The 22,882-nt window shown below is 33.6% G+C and overlaps 1 protein-coding gene across 3 annotated transcripts in view; it reads right to left on the bottom strand.

The window, feature by feature from the left end:
* The window catches only part of LOC138695817 (uncharacterized), a 44,451-nt gene that overhangs the window by 1,905 nt on the left and 19,664 nt on the right, over window positions 1-22,882 (bottom strand). For all 3 annotated transcript variants that reach the window (XM_069820061.1, XM_069820059.1, XM_069820060.1), the window contains 5 exons: window positions 20,640-20,685; window positions 18,022-18,080; window positions 11,511-11,616; window positions 8,174-8,233; window positions 1-2,805 (listed from right to left, as the gene is read on the bottom strand). The exon at window positions 1-2,805 is cut by the window's left edge and continues 1,905 nt beyond it. In XM_069820061.1, the coding sequence (XP_069676162.1) occupies window positions 2,429-2,805; window positions 8,174-8,233; window positions 11,511-11,616; window positions 18,022-18,080; window positions 20,640-20,685 (648 nt within the window). In that variant the 3' untranslated portion in view covers window positions 1-2,428. The remainder of the gene's footprint in view (window positions 2,806-8,173; window positions 8,234-11,510; window positions 11,617-18,021; window positions 18,081-20,639; window positions 20,686-22,882) is intronic.

Genomic DNA, 22,882 nt, shown 5'->3' with positions numbered 1-22,882 from the left:
CTTGGGCGAAAATTTCCACACTTACAATTTAGCAGAAAGTGTAGTGTCAATGATTGGATCAAGTGCAGTGTATTCACAATCAGCTGTTCCCACACCTTCCACCTCAACATCACAGCCGTCAACAATACAACCAGACTCTGCAGAAGAGGATGATGACGAGGAAATGATGTTTTTTCTCCGCATATGTATGTTTTTCTTATTTTTATTTAGTGATATTTATTATTAATTTTTAGCGACATTTCTGGGGATTTTTTTAACAAACTTTGGAGAGATTTAGCTACTTTCTGTTGAAAAGTTAGCGAGGTTGTAGGGCGATATGTTGGCAACAGTGTCACACCATTAACTCCTCTTGCTTGCCAGTAGAGTCCTGGAAGGTGTCTTCTTTCCTGCTTGCTTCTATCTAGGTGTCTGCAGTGCAGTGTAGTAGGAGCTCAACATAACTAATCTTAAATATAATATTTATATATAGTATATTACTTCCAGAATAATTATTTTCCTTTCGGTCTTAATACATCATGGTGTGTCTAGCAGTTGGAATTTATTGCTCCCTTCTTAATTTTGATAAAAGTCTACATTCATATTCTGCTTAAAATATATATTATTACGCATAAAAATTGAAAATCACTTTGAAAATACAAAAATAACATGCATTTTAATATTTCCGACTTTGTAATTATTTTAAATAGCCTAATTGTTCAAAATTAAACAACCTCTTATGAATATAATATTTTATAAACAGCAAAATATAATTTTTACTACTGGTATGTCCCAAGTCAAATTCATGTATACATTGGAAAAGAATGTATTATTTTCATATATAGAATTCCTTGACGGCCATTTATAATATAATTATTTTTCTTGCATGTATTTCAATGGCAAATAATGTCAATATATAAACAAACTGCCGAAATTTTTCTTCCAAAATTAATATGTCAACATTGAGAAATAAATTATTCCAAAAATCAATAGGCGTTTTTCAAAAACAAAAGGAGTCCACAAATATGCAGAAGTCCAAAAGTGGGTATCATATTTGAGGCTGATTAATCTTCTCTTTTTGTACATCAATTGGCTGATCCTGCTGTTGTTTTTTTGTTGCAGTTTCTGTTGGTTTATTTGTAGCTGGTATGTCCCAAGTCTCAAGTCAAATTCATGTATACATTGGAAAAGAATGTATTATTTTCATATATAGAATTCCTTGACGTCACTTCTAATATAATTACTTTTCTTGCATGTATTTCAATGGCAAATAATACCAATACATAAACAAATTGCCGAAATTTTTCTTCTAAAATGAATATGTCAACATAGAGAAATAAATTATTCCAAAAATCAATAGGCGTTTTTCAAAAACAAAAGGAGTCCACAATTATGTAGAAGTCCAAAAGTGAGTATCATATTTGGGGCTGAATTAACCTTTTCTTTTTGTACGTCAATTGGCTGATCCTGCTGTAGTTTTTGTGTTGTAGTTTCTGTTGGTTTATTTGTAGCTGGTAAGTCTCAAGTCAAATTCATGTATACATTGGAAAAGAATGTATTATTTTCATATACGGTATAGAATTCCTTGATGCCATTTCTAATATAATTACTTCTTTTGCATGTATTTCAATGCCAAATAACACCAATATATAAACAAACTGCCGAAATTTTTCTTCTAAAATGAATATGTCAACATAGAGAAATAAATTATTCCAAAAATCAATAGGCGTTTTTCAAAAACAAAAGGAGTCCACAAATATGCAGAAGTCCAAAAGTGAGTATCATATTTGGCGCTGAATTAACCTTTACTTTTTGTACGGCAATTGGCTGATCCTGCTGTAGTTTTTGTGTTGCAGTTTCTGTTGGTTTATTTGTAGCTGGTAAGTCTCAAGTCAAATTCATGTATACATTGGAAAAAAATGTATTATTTTCATATATAGAATTCCTTGACGCCATTTATAATATAATTACTTTTCTTGCATGTATTTCAATGGCAAATAATACCAATATATAAACAAACTGCCGAAATTTTTCTTCTAAAATGAATATGTCAACATAAAGAAATAAATTATTCCAAAAATCAGTAGACGTTTTTCAAAAACAAAAGGAGTCCACAAATATGTAGAAGTCCAAAAGTGGGTATCATATTTGGGACTGAATTAACCTTTTCTTTTTTTACGTCAATTGCCTGATCTGCTGTATTTTTTGTGTTGCAGTTTCTGTTGGTTTATTTGTAGCTGGTATGTCCCAAGTCTCTAGTCAAATTCATGTATACATTGGAAAAGAATGTATTATTTTCATGTACCGTATAGAATTCCTTGACGCCATTTATAATATAATTACTTTTCTTGCATCTATTTCAATGCCAAATAATACCAATATATAAACAAACTACCGAAATTTTTCTTCTAAAATTAATATGTCAACATAGAGAAATAAATTATTCCAAAAATCAATAGACGTTTTTGAAAAACAAAAGGAGTCCACAAATATGTAGAAGTCCAAAAGTGGGTATCATATTTGGGGCTGAATTAACCTTTTCTTTTTTTACGTCAATTGGCTCATCCTGCTGTAGTTTTTGTGTTGCAGTTTCTGTTGGTTTATTTGTAGCTGGGTGCATTTCTGCTTTTGGTTCAGTTGGCTGAGATTCTTGGGTTTTTTGTGGTGCTTGTTGAGACAGATTCGATGAAACTACTGGTGCTTGGGGAGGTGGTAGTGTATGCTCATCCATCAACACAATATGCGGTTGATCCGTAAGCGTGTCGATGATCTGTTGTATCACATCCAAATATGGTATTTTTAAACCAAGAGATTGGGCTAACCTTATACCTGCAAGAAAGAAACAACTCTACTATATTTTCTGCAGTATATGCAATAAATTTCAGGAATTTGTTTACATGACCATTTCAAGTAACCTATCACACATATAGCAATGTCAGACTACATCTTAATTCATTCTTGTCCATACATACCAGTAATTAACATAATATTGTTGATGTTTAGCCAACTGTCCGAAGACAGGAGTGCAAGAGGTCAAAGGACTTTATTGTCAAACGCCTGGCATTAGAAAACAACAACTACATTTGATTTATGAAAGGTGAAGTAATTAAAATTTCTCCGCAGTATGTCAGCACTGGCTGTATAAACATTTTGTATGTAGTGTTCAAAGTATTTCTAGAGCATCCTCATTTCTTTGTCATACTTTGTTACTTTTAGGGATAATTTTGAATGCTAAAATTGATTGTTCAAGAGAAGTTTTATATGAGATTCTTATTGAATTTGGTATTCCCAAGAAACTAGTTCGATTAATTAAAATGTGTCTCAGTAAAATATACAGCAGAGTTCGTATAGGTCAGTTTCTGTCAGATGTGTTTCCAATTCACTGTGGGCTAAAGCAAGGAGATGCACTATCACCTTTACTTTTTAACTTTGCTCTAGAGTATGCCATTAGGAAAGTTCAGGATAACAGAGAGGGTTTGGAATTGAACGGGTTACATCAGCTGCTTGTCTATGCGGATGACGTGAATATGTTAGGAGAAAATCCACAACGAAAACACGGGAATTTTACTGGAAGCAAGTAAAGACATAGGTTTGGAAGTAAATCCCGAAAAGACTAAGTATATGATTATGTCTCGTGAAGAGAATATTGTACGAAATGGAAATATAAATATTGGAAATTTATCTTTTGACGAGGTGAAGAAGTTCAAATATGTGGGAGCAACAGTAACAAATATAAATGATACTCGGGAGAAAATTAAACACAGAATAAACATGGGAAATGTCTGTTCTTTGGTTGAGGAACTTTTATCATCCAGTCTGCTGTCGAAAAATTTGAAAGTTAGAATTTATAAAACAGTTATATTACCGGTTGTTCTTTATGGTTATGAAACTTGGACTCTCACTTTGAGAGAGGAACATAGGTTAAGGTTGTTTGAGCATAAGGTGCTTAGGAAAATACCAGTACTTGGGGCTAAGAGGGATGAAGTTACAGGAGAATGGAGAAAGTTACACAACACAGAACTGCACGCATTGTATTCTTCACCTGACATAATTAGGAACATTAAATCCAGACGTTTGAGATGGGCAGGGCATGTAGCACATATGGGCGAATCCAGAAATGCATATAAAGTGTTAGTTGGGAGGCCGGAGAGAAAAAGACCTTTAGGGAGGCCGAGACGTAGATGGGAAGATAATATTAAAATGGATTTGAGGAAGGTGGAATATGATGATAGAGAATGGATTAATCTTGCTCAGGATAGGGACCAATGGCGGGCTTATGTGAGGGCGGCAATGAACCTCCAGGTTCCTTAAAAGCCAGTAAGTAAGTAAGTAAAATTAATTGTTCAATATCACATGAGGTTATTGGACAAAATTTTAATGTACAAAATTGTGAGTCAGTAAGATTCAGGTTCAAGTAAGCCACACTTTCTTGGGACAAGACCTTTTCTACTTTGAGACAGTGCTGTAACTAGGGTTTTTTGTTAGCACCATATCTAGTTTTATTTTGATAGTCTCATGAGTGGGTTCTTGTGCGTGAGAAACGTGTTCTCTTAGAGATTCTACTACTTTCAATAATTTTCCAGAAGGCATTACAAACGAACAACTTTCGCAAAACGCACACAAAATACAACAAAATCTCGCTCTTAACATTCAGATTGCTAGCGCACCAACTGAGAATAAGTGAAAAAGAGAAAATGTGGTAGAGGGTGTTCAGTCATGTAGGTAGGGACGTTTCTTACATTTTTTATTGGTTAATTTTATGATACTATATTAACTGCGATGGTTGTCTAGCATCCGAGTGAAATGAAGGTGATAATACCAGTGAAATGAGTCCAGGGTCTCAGTCAGGAATCTGCTGAGCCAAGTGGAAGTGTAGACCGAGTAGGAAATCGCAGTAACATATGGTCTAGCCTACGTGAGTCAGTGAGAAGAAGAAGACAAGCGGAATCAGGAGTGCTTTACGGGAGATCAAGAGAAGGTGCGGTTAGTGTTCAGAGAAGACGTCAGGATGCGAAAAGTGTGATGGGTGAAGAGATAGTGATTTAGTCACCACAAGGCAGTATTTTATCGTTGACGGGTACATTTAAGGGCCAAAAAAGTTATGATCTTAGAAGTTGATGCATGAGCGGTAAAAAATAAATAAAAGGTCTGAATGAAATTACAACAGGAAGTTTGGTGATTTAATGTCGTAAATCGTGTTTTAGCGTGATGAAAATGTGTTTAGGGGATCATAGATATAAAGATCAAGTAGGAAGTTATAAAACTGAAAAAAAAAAAAAAAAAAGTTGGGAAATTAAAAAGTGGCTAGTTAATAAATATAGTTACCGATTGAAGTTTACTGTAAAGAAGTAAATCTTCGAAAGTGATGTAGTGAAGTTAAGGTACGATCACACATTGCTACTTTTGCAGCGCTGCAGTACAAAAAACTGCGCAACTCTTGTACTGCGACGTGTGAACAACGGTGCAACCCGAAAAGTAGCGGCTGCCGAACCTGCTGCCCGCTACTTTTCCATGCTGCGCGCAACTTAAAAGTAGCGACGTGTGAACAGGGTTCTCAGGGTTGCAGCCGCAGCATTTTTGATATCGGTTTTGTTGAAACTTTTGCTGCGGTTGCAACCAGTGTTACCACCCAAATGTGTCAATGATACTTTTATTGTTTGGATATATTTTAATGTTAAATGTGATGAAAATAAATTATTTGTAACAGTTATTAAATACACAACACAGTCTGAGCATAATTGGTGACGATATAATTCATTTTTTAAATTTTCCATAGCGTAGTTCCAAACAGGAGGGTTGCCAACATTGATTACGTGAATATACTGTTGGTTATCATTTAAGTATATAGGCCTAGGCGTTTTTAAAAGCTTTATAGTAAAAATAATGTCAATTTCTGAATACTAGGTACGACAGAAAAGCAAATAATAGATAAGGAAGTTTTCGCACGAGTTTCTTAATAATGTGAACATAACCACAAAATGTGTATTGAGAAGTCAACACGGAGATGGAAACCTGCAGCATGACTGCGGCTAAAAAAGTAGCGCCTTGTGTGTGAACAGACTCGCAACCTCCAGTTGCAACTTTTGCAGCACTCGGGTTGCGCAGCACGAAAAGTAGCGTGCAGCGTGCTACTTTTGACTTACGTGTGAACACGACATGCAACTTTTGCAGCTGCAGTATAAAAGTAGCGCTGCAAAAGTAGCGACATGTGACCGTACCTTTATGAAAGATGATCTTAGTGATAGTATTTACAATTTTCTATGTTTTTTTTTTTTTTCTGAGTGTTGATTGTGGTTAAGAAATTAATGATCAAACTAAAGTGAACTAGATACTCATGTCAAGATTTAATAAGATTATAATGACGTGTATTAGGTAGAAAAAAAGATCCCAATGAGTATAACCGGGTGAAGTGTTACGAGTTCGATGTAATGTAGAAAGACGGAATTATGTATAAATTTAGTTAGCAAGATTAGAATGCTGAAAGGAACGTGTGTAACGAACAGATGGTGGACATTTAAGATCAATAAGAAGAAATTGACTGTTTGGAGTTGGGTTAATAGCGAGAGTAGAAGAGTTATTAGTTAAACAGGCTGTCGAGATTGCATGCTAATTGCAGTTATATTAATAGAAAGTTATGGTGAAACCCGTATACATAAGTTGTGGTACACCATAACACATACATGGGCACAATTTTCGGTTACGTGAGGCACTCGATTTGAAATAGTTTGTTTACTAGGAGAGGAGACTGCAGAGTAGGATGGGAAATATAAACTGCTGTGACCTGCGTCACCTTATCGTAATCGCTAAGGCCGTCAGTGGCGAATTATTAGGAAAGCGCTTGGTTAACGTGAGACTCTCGAAAACGTTTATTCAATTTGGCAAATTAATTCGGCAGCTTTAATCATAAACCTCTTTACTGTTTCTCCATCGCTGAATTGATTTAAATCACAGGCGAGAAATTGCGTAACTAGCCAATAACATTCCATCACGTTGTCTACGTTTATTTTCTTGAATATTCTGGCGTTTATCAAGATTACTTAATAGATTTGCACGTTCTCGACCTAAAATAACTTCAGAAAATCACATTTCGTTTTCTACACACATTTAATATATATTTTTTTATAAATTTCTTTTGGAAATAATACTTACAAACAACATTTAATTCCTCGTACCTTTCAATGCAGCATGTTTAAGATATAATGTCGTATTTAGTATACTATGCAAATGTTAAGATCGTAAATTTTCTTCGAAATAGTACGAAAAAATAGCATTTAATTTGTCTTACCTTCTAATTCAGCATGTTCTTTATGACATAAGGAGTAATGTCGTTGTATATTAAATTTATTAATGCCTAATAGGATTTTCGAGCATAACATACATCGTATGTTCTCCCCTTCTAAACAGCAAAGAAACTCTTCCTCCCATTTCTCATGAAATAATCGTTTTCTCATGAAAATAACACACTGCTTTGATAATGCCATTATGCCACCACTGATATTGCTTATGAAACTGATATAGAACCTGCCCACGCCTTGGAGCTACGTGAAGGTCAGTGAGGCACAAGTTCTCGAGTGAGGCACGATGCCCAAATCTGCCATAGCATATAAATGTTGATGACAAATAAATATCTATCTATCTATCTATCTATCTATCTATGAGTCCGGGGTCTACTAAAATTGAAGAAGGTTTAGTTGAAAAATGGTACTTAAGTATAATGATTTGACATGAAATGATTCTTTCAAAAAGTCAGAATAAAAAAATATTTACCAGCACAAAATTTTAATTAAAACAGACTTTGTGTTAAGATATACATACCTTAACAAATTTAAAACGGTTTATAATTAGGCTACAATAGGAAAAACAGATGGTGAAGAAAGAGTTATATTTGTTTTCTTTACTTGATAAGCCTTCATAAGCTTTGAAAGACAATCATACTTTATAAATTATGTGAACATTCTTGTGCTTACTAATTCCTTGTGAACAATCCAGCAAGTGAATAGTCCACCAAGCATCACAGTGGCTCTATTGCACTTCACGTGTGAATGCCTCCATTTAAATCAATACAAATTTTGCTAGTGGTAACCATGCTGAAAAGCACCACTGAATGGCAGAATGTGACAAGATCCTAAAAGTTAACTACAATGAACTTCACTATTTCTTTCATTTAATTAATACTAAAGCTTCAATTTATACTTACCATTAGTTGCAGATTCCAAGGCACACTCTGTTATTTCGCATGTGTCGTGTGATCTCACACCTATAAAAAAAGAATATTAATTATTGTAATAGAAATTATAAACAAATTATATGTTTACAGTGAAGTTTTATGGTGCTGCTATCATCTCTGCAAAATGAAAGGACTTTGTACCAACCCGCCAAAGACTAAATCTGTACTAATAATAAATCTGTAGCCGAAATTTTTGTGGCAATTTTCGATTTTCCAAAAATAATTGGTCCTAACATATATAATTAACCATCCTGAAACCGAAAATCGCATTTTTGAAATTTTTGTTTGTATGTCTGTCTGTATGTTTGTTACCTTTTCACGTGATAATGGCTGAACGGATTTCGATGAAAATTGGAATATAAATTAAGTTCGTTGTAACTTAGATTTTAGGCTATATGGCATTCAAAATACTTTATTTAAAAGGGGGGTTATACGGGGGCCTGAATTAAATAAATCGAAATATCTCGCTTATTATTGATTTTTGTGAAAAATGTTACATAACAAAAGTTTTTTTAAAAAATGGTTTCCGATAAGTTTTATTCTTTTGCAAAATTTTGATAGGACTGATATTTAATGAGATAAATGAGTTTTAAAATTAAAATAACGCCATCTAAGATGGTGCAATGAATTAAGAACAAATGACTTCGTCTATAAGGGGCCATGGACAACAACAATCGAAACAGGAGCCTTGGACATCAACAATCGAAAGCTATTAAACACAGCCTACAGAGAATGTTTCTGTGTTTGTATGACGTAATATCAGAAGCTAAATTAACCGATTTGTATAATTAATTATTATTTCACCATTGGAAAGTGTAGTTCCTCTAGATGGACATAATGCTATAATGTTATTACAGTAACGTCTGAGTAAATCGAGGACAGGTAAGATTAAAATAGCTTCTTATGCACAGAAAATTTGATAGGCTATTTTGTACATTCGTTTTCTGTATTTCTTAAAATAATATTTATGTACACTCATTTTAATCTCAGAGAATTAACGAACAACGAGAGTGTATTGATTTAGTATGCAGTAATAGTACGTTAGCTTAGCAATCCATTATTTTATAATTCAAATTTTAACTATGCTCAATGAATCGTGTTAAAATACATAAAATATATATGCAATAAATACAATGCAAAACAAAATTGGTTAATGAGCGAAGCAGATTAACTTGCGCTGTTGTAAATGTTGTTCCCTGGATCAAACGTCCTATTTTAATTATGTAATTACTTTATATTTATTTCTAACAGGTGCAGCGGAGCGCACGGGTACGGCTAGTATTATAATATAATACTAATCAAAATTTGAGAACTAAAGTAAATGCTAATATCAATTAAATAATTTGTATTCTAATGGAGTATATAAATATGTTATGAATAACTATTTCATTTTTAATTCATCTATAGTAATAAAAATCTTATCAGCATTATAAACTATACAAGTTTCAAATATGTGTATGTTTATTATAGTCAAATTACTTATCAATAGTACACACGTTGAACCATTACAATATTACAAGAAATCGTATATAAAAGTTTTTGACAAACATTTTCGCCAGGCATCTTCAGGACATATTAAAGGATAACACAATAACACATGATGAACACTTAAAAATATTCAGCTTAAAACAATCGTTAAAAGTTTAAAAACTGGTGTGGTAGGCGGTTAGAACATATGCCAGCAGCATGAGCGACCTACATTCTGTAGCATGTTTCGTTATTTTAGGAACTGCATCTACCTGTATTTGAAGACTGTTATGCCTTTACTCTACTTCTTTGTACACTTATCAATTAGTACAGGGTTAATTGCCTATATTCTTCATGATGTTAATTTCATGCTACATATAAAAAAAATTTTAATGGCATATGTTCTAACTGCCTCTAGGCCGGAAAATACCCATCCTATTGACCATGAAAGCCTACATTCCATGAAACTTTATTGCACGTGAAATAAGATTCTGAAATTACAAGAGTGCAAAAATGTCCACGCCAGACAATCATTTTCTCTAATACTGCAGCAAAAGAACTTGTCACCATAGAAACAGAATCCTACTACTATTAATGTTATATAATACAGTAGGCCAATTGAACTGCTACGAACAATCGGCAAAAGATACCTACAGAAGAATGACGAAGTGTAGGCCTATGTAGTATTTGTGGACCTAGAAAAGGCTTTTGACAGAGTGGATTGGAATAAACTCATGGGGATCCTAAAGAAAATTGGTGCGGATTAGGAAGAGAGAAAGCTGTTCAGTAATCTTTATATGAAACAACAAGTCAAAATCAGAACTGGAGAAGAAATGTCAGAAGGAAGTGAAATAGGGAGAGGAGTACGACAAGGATGCCCTTTATCACCTATCCTGTTCAACATCTACTTGGAGGATTTAGCAAAGAACTGTTTTCAGAACATGGGAGGAGTGATAGGAGAAAGAAAAATAAAATGTATAAGATTTGCTCATGATATAGCGTTATTAGCAGAAGAGGAGATGATACTAAGGGATATGCTACTGGAGTTAAATGATAGCTGTGAGCAGTATGGGATGAAGATAAATGCAAATAAGACGAAGACCATGCTCATAGGAAGAAAAATAAAGAAGGTAAACTTGCGAATTCTAAATGAGGCAGTAGAGCAAGTGGACAGCTTCAAATACTATAAGCAGTAACATGAGCTGCTGCCAGGAAGTCAAAAGGAGGATAGCAATGGCCAAGGAAGCTTATAAAAAAAAAAAGGAACATCTTCTGCGGATCTCAGGAAAAACTAAGGAAGAGACTAGTGAAGTGCTTTGTTTGGAGTGTGGCATTGTATGGGGAAGAAATTTGGATATTACGACGAAGTGAAGAGAAGCGACTAGAAGCATTTGAAATGTGGATATGGAGGAGAATGGAGCGTGTGAAATAGACAGACAGAATAAGAAACGTAGCTGTGTTGGAAAGAGTGGGTGAAGAGAGAATGATGCTGAAACTGATCAGGAAGAGACAAAAGAACTGATTGGGTTACTCGCTGAGAAGAAATTGCTTACTGAAGATGCACTGGAAGGAATGGTGAGCGAGAAAAGGGTTCGAGGCAGAAGAGGATATCAGATGATAGACGACATTAAGATATATGGATCGTATGCGGAGATTAAGAGGAAGGCAGAAAAAAGGAAAGATTGAAGAATGTTGGGTTTGCAGTGAAAGACCTGTACTTGGGCAGAACACTATGAATGAATGAATGATATGAGGAAGTTGAGGAGCATGAGTGGATACCACTTATTCTACTTAAACTCAAGACATTAAAGACATATTTTAATCTGAAACAAAAACGTACCTTTCTTGAGACAGGTTTCAAATAATGCGTATGGAACACCAATTCTCGATTTTATCAGGTCTCCGAAAGTCAAATTGACTGTGTAAAATACACAACCAGCCAAACACTGAAAGGAAGATACACAACATTGAATGAGATTTAGTCTTGTAAGAAGTACCGGTACTAAGTTCTAACATTGACGTACAGTAAATGAAACATAACTAATAGTCACCAGTTATGGAAACTGCCAATAGAGGAATAAATTTGCACTTTCCTATGTTCTCACTATTTCATTCCAATAAAACATGTCATTACTCTTATATTTAATATTACAGTGAAACCTGCCTTTGTGGTCACTTCATTTAAACAGTCACCTGGCCAAAAGGCCAATTTTTTTCTGGAACCAAATGCATTTTCCATAAGATCAATACAAATTCTCTCTTTATTTAGCGGTCACTCATGCTCCGGCCAGTGGCCGGGATCTATTTGGATTGGAACCTGACTATAACAGTCACTGTCCAACAAAAAATCTTTTCACGGATACTGTCTGACCTATTTTTTCGATGGTTAGAGGACAGGAAGCAATATCACGAGGACAATAGCTAAGTGTACAACAGTACACCCTTCATATCTTGGGGTTAGTTGGTTACTGTTTTATGACTCTTTTGTCACTTTCCACTCCGACCCTGCACAGCTATAAATTCTTACTCGTTTTTAAGGCATTGAAACACGCACTTTTTCTATGGAAAATGTCACAGTATGTTTTAGATCAGTAGTTAACCATTCAATTTTTTTTATTTTTTTTCTACTGACATTGCAACCAATGTTATTGAAGAATGGAAAAAATAGACTGCCTTCAATTCTTGCGGAATATGAACTCAGAGACATTTATAATGTTGACGAAACAGGTTTTTCTTCAGAGCCCTCCCTAACAAAACTTTAAGTTTTAAGAAAAAAAGAGTGTAAAGAGGGGGAAGTTGGCAAAAGACAGAATAACCCTACTCTTTTGTTGTAATGCTGTAGGAGAAAAAGAAACACTCCTAATGATATGGAAATCATTGAAACCGAGATGTTTGAAAAATGTTGACATGGGTTTATTGGGGGTGAAGTGGACTGCCAACAATAAAGCTTGGATGAAATCATTATTGTTTGAGAATTAGCCATGCGATTTCAATTCCAAGATTAAACGACAAAATCGCAATGTGATCGTGAAATTGGTGTTTCTTCCCCCAAATACGACATCACACCTTGATCAAGGTATTATCCAGTCATTTAAACTGAGGTACCGCAAGCGAGTTTTGAAAAGGCTAATTGCAAGAATGGAAGTGGCTGACGATTGTTGTATGCGCACAGTACGTACTAAAAAGTCAATGAAATTCAGTATTTTCATGCTGATTCACAGAAAACCGCAACCTTAATCCAGCGGCCACCTGATAAAACGACCATTTTACGAGGTAACTTCAGATGGCCACTTTAGACAGGTTTCACTGTATTTGACTTTTTTATTGTTGTTATAATTAAATTTAAGGTACTGTACAAATCACGAAAGTACTTACAAGAAAATTTCATCACACTGAATTATATACTCACAGATATATCATTAATATGGTAGGACCCAGAGGAGCTTCGTTCATTTCAACCATTATTTTAATATGTTATGGTTCCACAATGCAAAATTTCACCATAAAAATTATTGCATTTAATAATAAACACTATTGTATCACTTGAAATTCTGCACTGTTGCGTCATGATCTAAGGCAGTGATGTCAATTGATCCCCATAGGAGCAAGTGAGCGCTTTAGAGCTCAGAAGAGCCTGAGCGCTTTAAGCGGAAAGGAAAGAGACAGACGAAAGAGGTGGTATATGCCGCTTGGTCGAGCTATATACAGGGATGGCCAGCACTGATTCAATAGATAAAGGGAAGAGAACTTATTAAAACTGTATCCATGTTAATTTTTAGATTTGTCTGAGAAGTATAAGTGCATTATAAGAATGTAAGTTTTAATTTTAATGCTCATTTTTCACAAGATTGCTTTTTTATTCAAAAGGAATATTTTTCTCATCTTTTTTACAGAAAAGTGAAATTTTCAGATATGTTTGTTTAATAGCCTTACAGGTACTAAAACAATGTTTTCGTAAATCTAATATATCGTAAATATGTATTACTGAAGATAGTGTATTAAAATGTTTGAAAATATTCGCATGGAAAATGTTTGGTAAAACGTCAGCTCTATAGCTTCAGCAGATTTCGAGATAATTTAATATTCTGATAACAGAAAGTTGCGCACCAATATCACCTAAAAGCATAATGCGATAAGAGTTTTATTATGTAATATTAGTTACAGTTAAAACATATACCTAGACAACTTTGCTTTGTAGTATAATATTGTTTTGATTACTTTTATAAGGCTAAAGATACCATCAATATCAATTTCAACTTATCATGTCATATTCAGTGTCTTTCTTTGGGATAACACTTTCTTTATGAATGATGTGTTTAATTCACTTAGTACAGTATAGTTGTAGTTATTATGGAATTTGTGTGAATATTCCTTCTTTATTATTTATTATGTTATTAACGTTTAAAACACAACTGCAATATTAGGCTAAGAAATAGGTGTTAGTACTTTTGTTTTACAGACAATATATAAAATAACAAACAGAAAGAACCGATATAAAAATAACGACATGAAATTTCACGTTCCGTTTGAAGTTTGTGCACCACTGTTTTCTTAATCCAACAGGCTGCTTATTCCTCCTAGCATACTTAGCGCTTAATGCCCGTGTACGACGTCAAAGTCAGAAAAATGCGCTTGCTTTGACATCACTGATCTAAGGCATAGTGCCTAAACTCACATTACGAAATAGGGACTGGTTTGATTACTGACAGGGGAAGAAATTTTCTCATGAAATTTCGTCCAATGTATGGGATTGGTGCTCACCTAGCATCGTGATGAATTTGGAGAATTAGAATATGTAGTGAAATCTAGGTTAAGAAATCATTTATAATGGTTGGGAGGATCATCAGGCTCACATCACAATATTTTGAACGATCGTTCTTCTCTGTTGAGGCATGTGAATGGCTGTTCGGCCTCGACCCTTCATGGAGAGTTCACAGATTTGATTTTTGTTTTGTCTGGCTAAAACTATGACTGAAGACAATCTACAATGACAAATCTATATCGAGTTTTATTTCCAGTAGTAAGCTTCATATGTATATGATGCATCTTTACACATAAAATATTTAATAAAAATAATAATAATAATAATAATAATAATAATAATAATAATAATAACAGACAGAGACGAATAGAGGCATATTTGGAATCGACCTTCCAAAAGGAGGGCACGATAAGAGGATGATGATTACAATAAACCTCAAAATTTATTAATGTCATAGTTTTTTACAACATTGGGCAGTAAATTGTACAATTTTATACCAACATTTTTTATAAATGGATTCAGAACATCTCAAAATCTGTGCGTCAGTAGCTAACCATGACAATATCTTTGAAAAATATTGGAGTGCAAGAGGTCAAATGACTTTATTGTCAAATGCCTGGCATTAGAAAACAACAATATTTTTTATAATAATATTTAATCTAACATGTTATTTTCTAATGCCAGGCGTTTGACAATAAAGTCATTTGACCTCTTGCACTCCAATATTTCTCAAAGATATTATCATGGTCAGCCACTGAAGCACAGATTTTGAGGTGTTCTGAATCCATTTCTTGGTTTGAGTTACACAATGGGCAGTTAGGGGACTGATATATTCCAAGTCTATGCCGGTGTTTGGCCAAACAATCATGGCCTGTTGCCAATCTAAATGCAGCTACAGACGATTTTCGTGGTAAATCGGGAATTAACTGTGGATTTTGATGCAGAGAGTTCCATTTTTTCCCTTGAGATTGTGTTATCAAATTTTGTTTGTTGAAGTCTAAGTATGTAAATTTAATAAATCTCTTCACAGAGTAATACGTAGATTTAGTAACAGATCTGTCAGTAGCAGTACTGCCCTTCTTTGCTAAAGCATCCTCATATGGAGCATCTATATCATTTCTGTGGCTTGTGTTATGAGAGTGAACGTTAATACATGTATACATCTTGATTACACAACTTTTAACACTGTATCACTTCGGAATATGTATGGTAAGACTTTCCTGTGTTAAATTTCAACGTATCTCGTTTACATGTTTCGACCTAATTATGGGTCATCTTCAGAATCAATAATTTATATTTAAATGTTAAAAGTAGTGTACGCAAGATTCAAGATAAATACAAAACTAAAATTCTTTCAATCATTTATTATCATAATACACTGCTCTTTTAAACTGACTGAACAGTTTGGAAATTAAATTATCTATTTATGTTCCCTTATTTTAATATGATTAGTCTATAATTCCTAATCACGAGCATAATTATTAATATGAAGGTTGTAGTATCAGCTTTCTACATTAAATACAGGGGCATCCAAGTGTAAATTGGATAAAACTGAAGATGACCCATAAATAGGTCGAAATGTGTAAACGAGGTACGTTGAAATTTAACACAGGAAAGTCTTACCATACATATTCCGAAATTAATACATGTATTGAAATTATCCAAGTTTTCTTTAATGTACATTACAGTGCTGAATATGAAAATGGAAATGCTGTATTCCTTAAGCCCGTTCTGCATTTGAGGGAAAACACCGGAAAAAACTTCGAGATAACTTGTTCCAAACAGGATTCAATTCCGGCCCACTAGTTTTGACCACTATTCCATAGATATCAAATATAATCATGCAATTAGAATGTTGGATCTAATACGGTCAATAAATTAATTCTTCCTCAATGTCTGATTCTCTTTTAAAGTAATACCACAGTCTAGTATATACAGTCACGAAGCTCAATATGTAGTAAATATGCATCCATAGATAGTTGCTAACCACTAGGATCGCTAATATCACCTAATTGCAGACAATGCGAAATAGTACCAGCACAATCTATTGTTCCTAGCACCCTCACAACTCAAGCTTCGTGAGTGTATATACGAGACTATGGTAATACCTTACTTTACACTAAATTGGTCTACACAACTGGCTTCATATGTGTGAATGACGAAAAATCAAGTACCTGCCATTAGGGAGAAAAAAAAAATTTGTGAAATCGAAACAAGAATAGCATGCATCTGTAGCCTTGCAGCCTGGAATTCTATCAGAACAGCTGACTCGGCTAAATTAGAAAGTTTTCAACACAAATTCATATCATTATGTTTACATACACTTTTACATGGTTCATAAATTAAAATAGAAAATCAATATCCCGAATTTAAAAGAAAACTTACAAATTAAACCAAACCCTTTAACTCTATTAAATATAGAATATAATCTAAATTTAACAGAAGAAATACTGAAATCAGAAGTAAACACCGAAATAATGAAACAATTGTCTTTAGAGACAATTAATATTAGGTACCCTCCACAAAACTGGCTTCATTTATACACCGACGGATCCTTGATCTACAGAGAACAAGTGCCGGTGCAGGTGTTACGTACTGTCTCTTCTCACTTTATAGATCTCTTGAATATGGAACAACAAGTTTTGATGGAGATATCATTGCAATAAGTGAAAGTCTCAGGAATCTTCTATGCCACATCAATAAATTTAAGAATGCAGTTATATTGTCAGACTCCAAACAGCTATTCTATCAATAGTCTCTAAACACACACCATCTCAAACAACAGAAATAACTAAAATGCTCTCTCAATTAATATGATTCAATAAAAGAATTGTATTCCAATGGATACCATCCCATTGTGGAATCCTGGGAAACGAGAATGTGGATGCTTTAGCAAAGAAGGGCAGCACTGCTATTTACAGACCTGTTTCTAAATCTACGTATTACTCTGTGAAAAGATTTATTAAATCTACATACTTAGATTTCAACAAACAAAATTTGATAACACAATCTCAAGGGAAAAAATGGAACTCTCTGCATCATAATCCACAGTTAATTCCCGATTTACCACGAGAATCATCTGTAGCTGCATTTAGATTGGCAACAGGCCATGATTGTTTGGCCAAACACCTGCATAGAATTGGAATATATCAGTCCCCTAACTGCCCATTGTGCAACTCAAACCAAGAAATGGATTCGGAACACCTCAAAATCTGTGCTTCAGTGGCTGACCATGATAATATCTTTGAAAAATATTGGAGTGCAAGAGGTCAAATGACTTTATTGTCAAACGCCTGGCATTAGAAAACAACAACAACAACATACACTTTTGCCTAATAACCCCAAGAACAGTTATGAAAAAAATTGTGACTATTTCAAGCGTGACTATTTACAGTCCAAAGGTCTTGGGAACCTGTTTTTATTCAAAGTCTTTAAAGCTGTGAATCACACAATTTTAATATTGTCAATCTCGAAAACTGAATATTATACATACTGTACATATAAAATATGAACACAATACGGTTACAAGTTACTGTCTTACACACAAAAAAAGTGAAAGTGGGATATTAAATATTCATAAAACAAATACCTCCAGAGGTCTGTAATTCTGCTGCATGACACCCATAACAGCTTGCATCAACCACGTTTCTGTAAGAGAACAAAGTTATAAATTTAATATAGATACCGGTAACATTTTTTCGAATGTGGTTTGAAACGACTTTCGTTTACTGTTACGTAATATTAATGATTGAAATAATTTTGTTTTGTCCTTTAAATAAGAAATTTGATGCGAACAAAATATAACATTATAAAATTCATCTGCAGAAGAAAAAGTTACATTTGTTCGGCTGAAATTTCTGCACACTTAAAGGACAAAACTAAAATTCTTTCAATCATTTATTATCATACGACACTACTTCTTAAACTGACTGAACAGTTTGGGAATTAAATAATCTATTTATGTCCCTTTATTTTAATATGATTATAGTCCCGTCGCTCTAATTTCCGGCAGCCAATCGCGTTGCAGGTTGGCTACATTTAAACATGTGCGTCTTGTGATATGCTGATTCATTTCTTAAGGCTCGATAAATACTTAATATAATCGCCCGCCATTTTAGCTCTTTCGTTGGCGTTCGCAGAAAGCACACAAAGACGTTATTTGCCGCTCAATTATTTGCTGAATTATAATGCGTTTGATTTATTATCATAGGAGCTACGACATGATAATGTTTAATGGTGTGGCAAATAGATTCCTCGTATGGTAGCTCGGCAACGTAAGAACAAAAATGGCGAACGATACTACCTACCTAGACTTTATAGAGCCTTCACTTTCTAAGACGTAAGCAAAGAGGAGGAGTCACGCCGGAAATAACAGCGTCGGGACTATAGTCTATAATTCCTAATCTTTTACTTTGGGATGCAACATCTTCATGAGCAACTTTCAACCATTTCGTTAAGGACACCCAGTTTTTATGAACCTTACATCCAAATATTGGGAAGCAAGAAGGAGAATGACTTCACTATTAAATATTGAGCATACACACATAATTTCTAATCTCGTGCATAACTATTAATATGAAGGTTGTAGTATCAGCTTTCTACATTAAATACAGGGGCATCCAAGTGGAAATTGGGTAAAACTAGTACCGACAGGTTCTCGCGAGGTTTTCCCATTCTCTGACGTAATTTCATAATTATTCATCAATTATCACCACTGGCATCATCGTCATCGTCATTGTTGTCGTCCTCCTACTCATCATTATTATCATTATTCTTGTTTTAACCTAGATTGTAGGCGGCAGACGTATAAATCTATCATAACAATTAAATTAGAGTATCTGTCAATAAAAAAAACCTTGTTATTCTAGTTAGAATATACAAATGTCAATATTATGATTTTCATAAGCGTAATAGAACAGGGAACTGAATAGATAAATAATAACTTTAAGAATACTTTTTATTATAGAAACAAAATATAAAAAAGTTAGTGTATAATATTAGCAGTTTAATTAATTGCAATAGAATATTATGGATTTATTAATTTTTCCTACAGAATAATCTCTGTAATGTTGACAATTAATATTTGAGGAGAAAAATTCGCTCCAGCGCCAGGGATCGACATTACAGAGATTAATAAATCCATAATATTCTCATAGCTAGTAGTGCATTATAATTGCGGAATCCCAGCCAAATAAGTCACTCAGCTGAGTGCGCTCCTAGTATAATGGCAGTTGACACTAGACATATACGTCAACATATATGCCTAACTTGGAGTCAGGCCACAAAGGGAAACACTGAAGGAGGAAGATTCGATCCGGTGCTGTGGATTGAATTCGGCGTAGCTCAGTGGTCAGAGCGCTTGGTACGTAGAACCAAGGACCCGGGTTCGATCCCCAGCACCGGAGCGAATTTTTCTCCTCAAATATTAATTGCAGTAGATTTAAATTAATTTATGCTCGACCATGCCGAAATGTAGTAATTATACACCTGGTAGCAGTCCTTTAATGCATGTCATTAAAGTACACCTACTTATTAAAGTACAGGTGTTCAGCCAATGACAACTCAGCTTACAGGTGTTCAGCCAATGACAAGTCAGCTTTGTACCGTTATAAAACCGCAAGTATCGATTATTCTCGGATATGCAATCGAAAGAGAATTAGCGAAAAGTCACGGAGGCTGGAAATCCAATACTGTCGCAGAAGGTTATGTTCTGTTACTATAATAATTAGAGTTAATTGTAAATAATATTCAAATTAATTCAATTTGTCATCTCCTTTTTCAATTCTAAATCAATTTTCAGGTTATATCAGAGTAATGTTAATCTTATTCTGTGCCAAGGTCAATGAAATTCGGCCTCGGAAAAAATCAATACTTTCGCGTCTGCGCACACCTCACAATTCAGGTCAGTTCGCACATAACCATAATTCTGAATAATTTCAAGTTAGAAATATGGTCGAGCATAAAAAGTCGTATGAAACTTGCCTATAATGGTAATTAAAACGCTCGTATGAAAATTATGAAACTCGCTTGCGCTCGTTTCATGAACATTCGTACTTGCGTCTTAATTACTACCATTATAGGCTCGTTGCATAATGTACTATTATAATGTTATTTTTAACTCATGAATTCTGTTAGTGGTGCGTCAATGAAGCAACTGTGCAGAAGACAATTAAATGTGCATGAAAATACTGAAATAGTAAATATTACCATTTGTAACAAATGAAAAAACATCACAGAGTGGCGCTTGCTGTGCCTGAAACAGTATTTACAAGAATTAATTATGCTTTCTTAATTAATTCAGATACCGTAATATAAAACAATATGTAAGGAAGTAAACCCATGATAGAGTAATCTATACTAATAATAAATCTGTAGCCGAAATTTTTCTGCTCATTTTCGATTTTCCAAAAATAATTTGTCCTAACATATATAATTAACCACCCTGAAACCGAAAATCGCTTTTTTGAAATTTTTGTTTGTTTGTATGTCTGTCTGTCTGTCTGTATGTTTGTTACCTTTTCACGCGATAATGGATGAACGGATTTCGATGAAAATTGGAATATAAATTAAGTTCGTTGTAACTTAGATTTTAGGCTATATGGCATTCAAAATACATTATTTAAAAGGGGGGTTATAAGGGGGCCTGAATTAAATAAATCGAAATATCTCGCTTATTATTGATTTTTGTGAAAAATATTACATAACAAAAGTTTCTTTAAAAATAATTTGCGATAAGTTTTATTCCTTGAAGCATTTTGATAGGACTGATATTTAATGAGATAAATGAGTTTTAAAATTAAAATAACTGCCATCTAAGGCCGTATAATGAAATAAAAAATAAATGACTTCGTCTATAAGGGGCCTTGGACAGCAACAATCGAAAGCTATGAAAGATAGCCTACAGAGAATGTTTCTGTGTTTGTATGAAGTAATATCGGAAGCTAAATTAACCGATTTGTATAATTAATTATTATTTCACCATTGGAAAGTGTAGTTTCTCTAGATGAACATAATGCTATAATGTTATTACAGTAACTTCTGATATAATATAATGTAATATAATATAATATAATATAATATAATATAATATAATATAATATAATATAATATAATATAATATAATATAATATATGTAATGTAATATTATATAATATAATTTAAGTTATTTGAAGGGTTCAGAACCATAGTGGGCCAAACGCCATTTACTGAAGACGTAGAAAACAAGGGTTAAAATTAAGTTATTACCATAATTCAATGGAAACCTTTAACAAGTAAAATAAAATATACACATTAAATCTAAATGATGTCAATCTTCATTAAACTATGGTTGCATGTAATAAAAATTAAGAAACATGTTAAAGGAATTGTCATTGCACCAATGAGTGTCTCTGGACCAAAATGATCGCATTTTAATTATTAGGATGAAATTTAAATTAAGTAACATATTAAACGATTTATCCTTCTATCAAACACGAATGTTCCCTGGACCAAACGTCCTATTTTAATTATGTAATTACTTTATATTTATTTCTAACGGGTGCAGCGGAGCGCATGGGTACGACTAGTACTGGTAATAAAATGTTACACACAACTAAATGTACAATCTTAGAAAAAAGTTTCATCGCATAGATACTTTATAAGTCCCAGAAAGGAGGCAATGTGCATGATCAGAGGACGAGCGACCTGGTTCACAAGAGAATGACTAATTGAGGTAATAAAATTAGTTTTGTTTCGTTGTATGTCCGATCATGTGCACTGCCTCCTTTCTGGAACTTATAAACTATCTGTGCGACAAAACTTTTTTCTAAGACTGTACTTTAGTCCTATATTACTTCATGATAAAACTGTATGCGACCTAGCATTGGTATTTTTATTTTAAATTAATAATGAATTAATGACCTATAATGAGTACTCAGAAATGACATTTATAATTTAAATAAACAAAGAAACAAATAAATTACCAAATAAGTAAATAAATAAATAATACACATATAGTACAACCTCATGGCAGGACATAGTGAATGGTTAATCGAAAAATATAGATAATCTATATTATAAATTTTAATGAATTCAACTCATATAAACAAAAATATCACTCGCTTTATCCTGCACTTTTTCTTTCCAATTTTCTTTTGTATGATTATTCTACTAATTCTAAGAAATATTCCACCAAGGATGTGTGAAGCGAAATTTTTATGACAGTCCAAAGTAGGTGAAAGTATTTATTTAAACTCGACAGAGAATCAAACGAAAGTGACGCATATGACGAAGTAAATGAATTATAATATGCATGATTCAGAAAGCAGAAAAGAAAAGTATGAGTTACTATTGCACATCATTTTATAAAATCGTGCTCATTTTTTGGCGATGGATAATCCACTAATAGGTTAATCAGGAGACGAATCATTGAGGTTCTACTATAAAATTATGTTACAAAACTAATGATGAAT

Source organism: Periplaneta americana, chromosome 3 (assembly GCF_040183065.1).
Source record: "Periplaneta americana isolate PAMFEO1 chromosome 3, P.americana_PAMFEO1_priV1, whole genome shotgun sequence".
Lineage (NCBI taxonomy): Eukaryota > Metazoa > Arthropoda > Insecta > Blattodea > Blattidae > Periplaneta > Periplaneta americana.
Note: the sequence above shows the minus strand (reverse complement) of the source record. Positions and strands in the feature narration are given on the sequence as shown.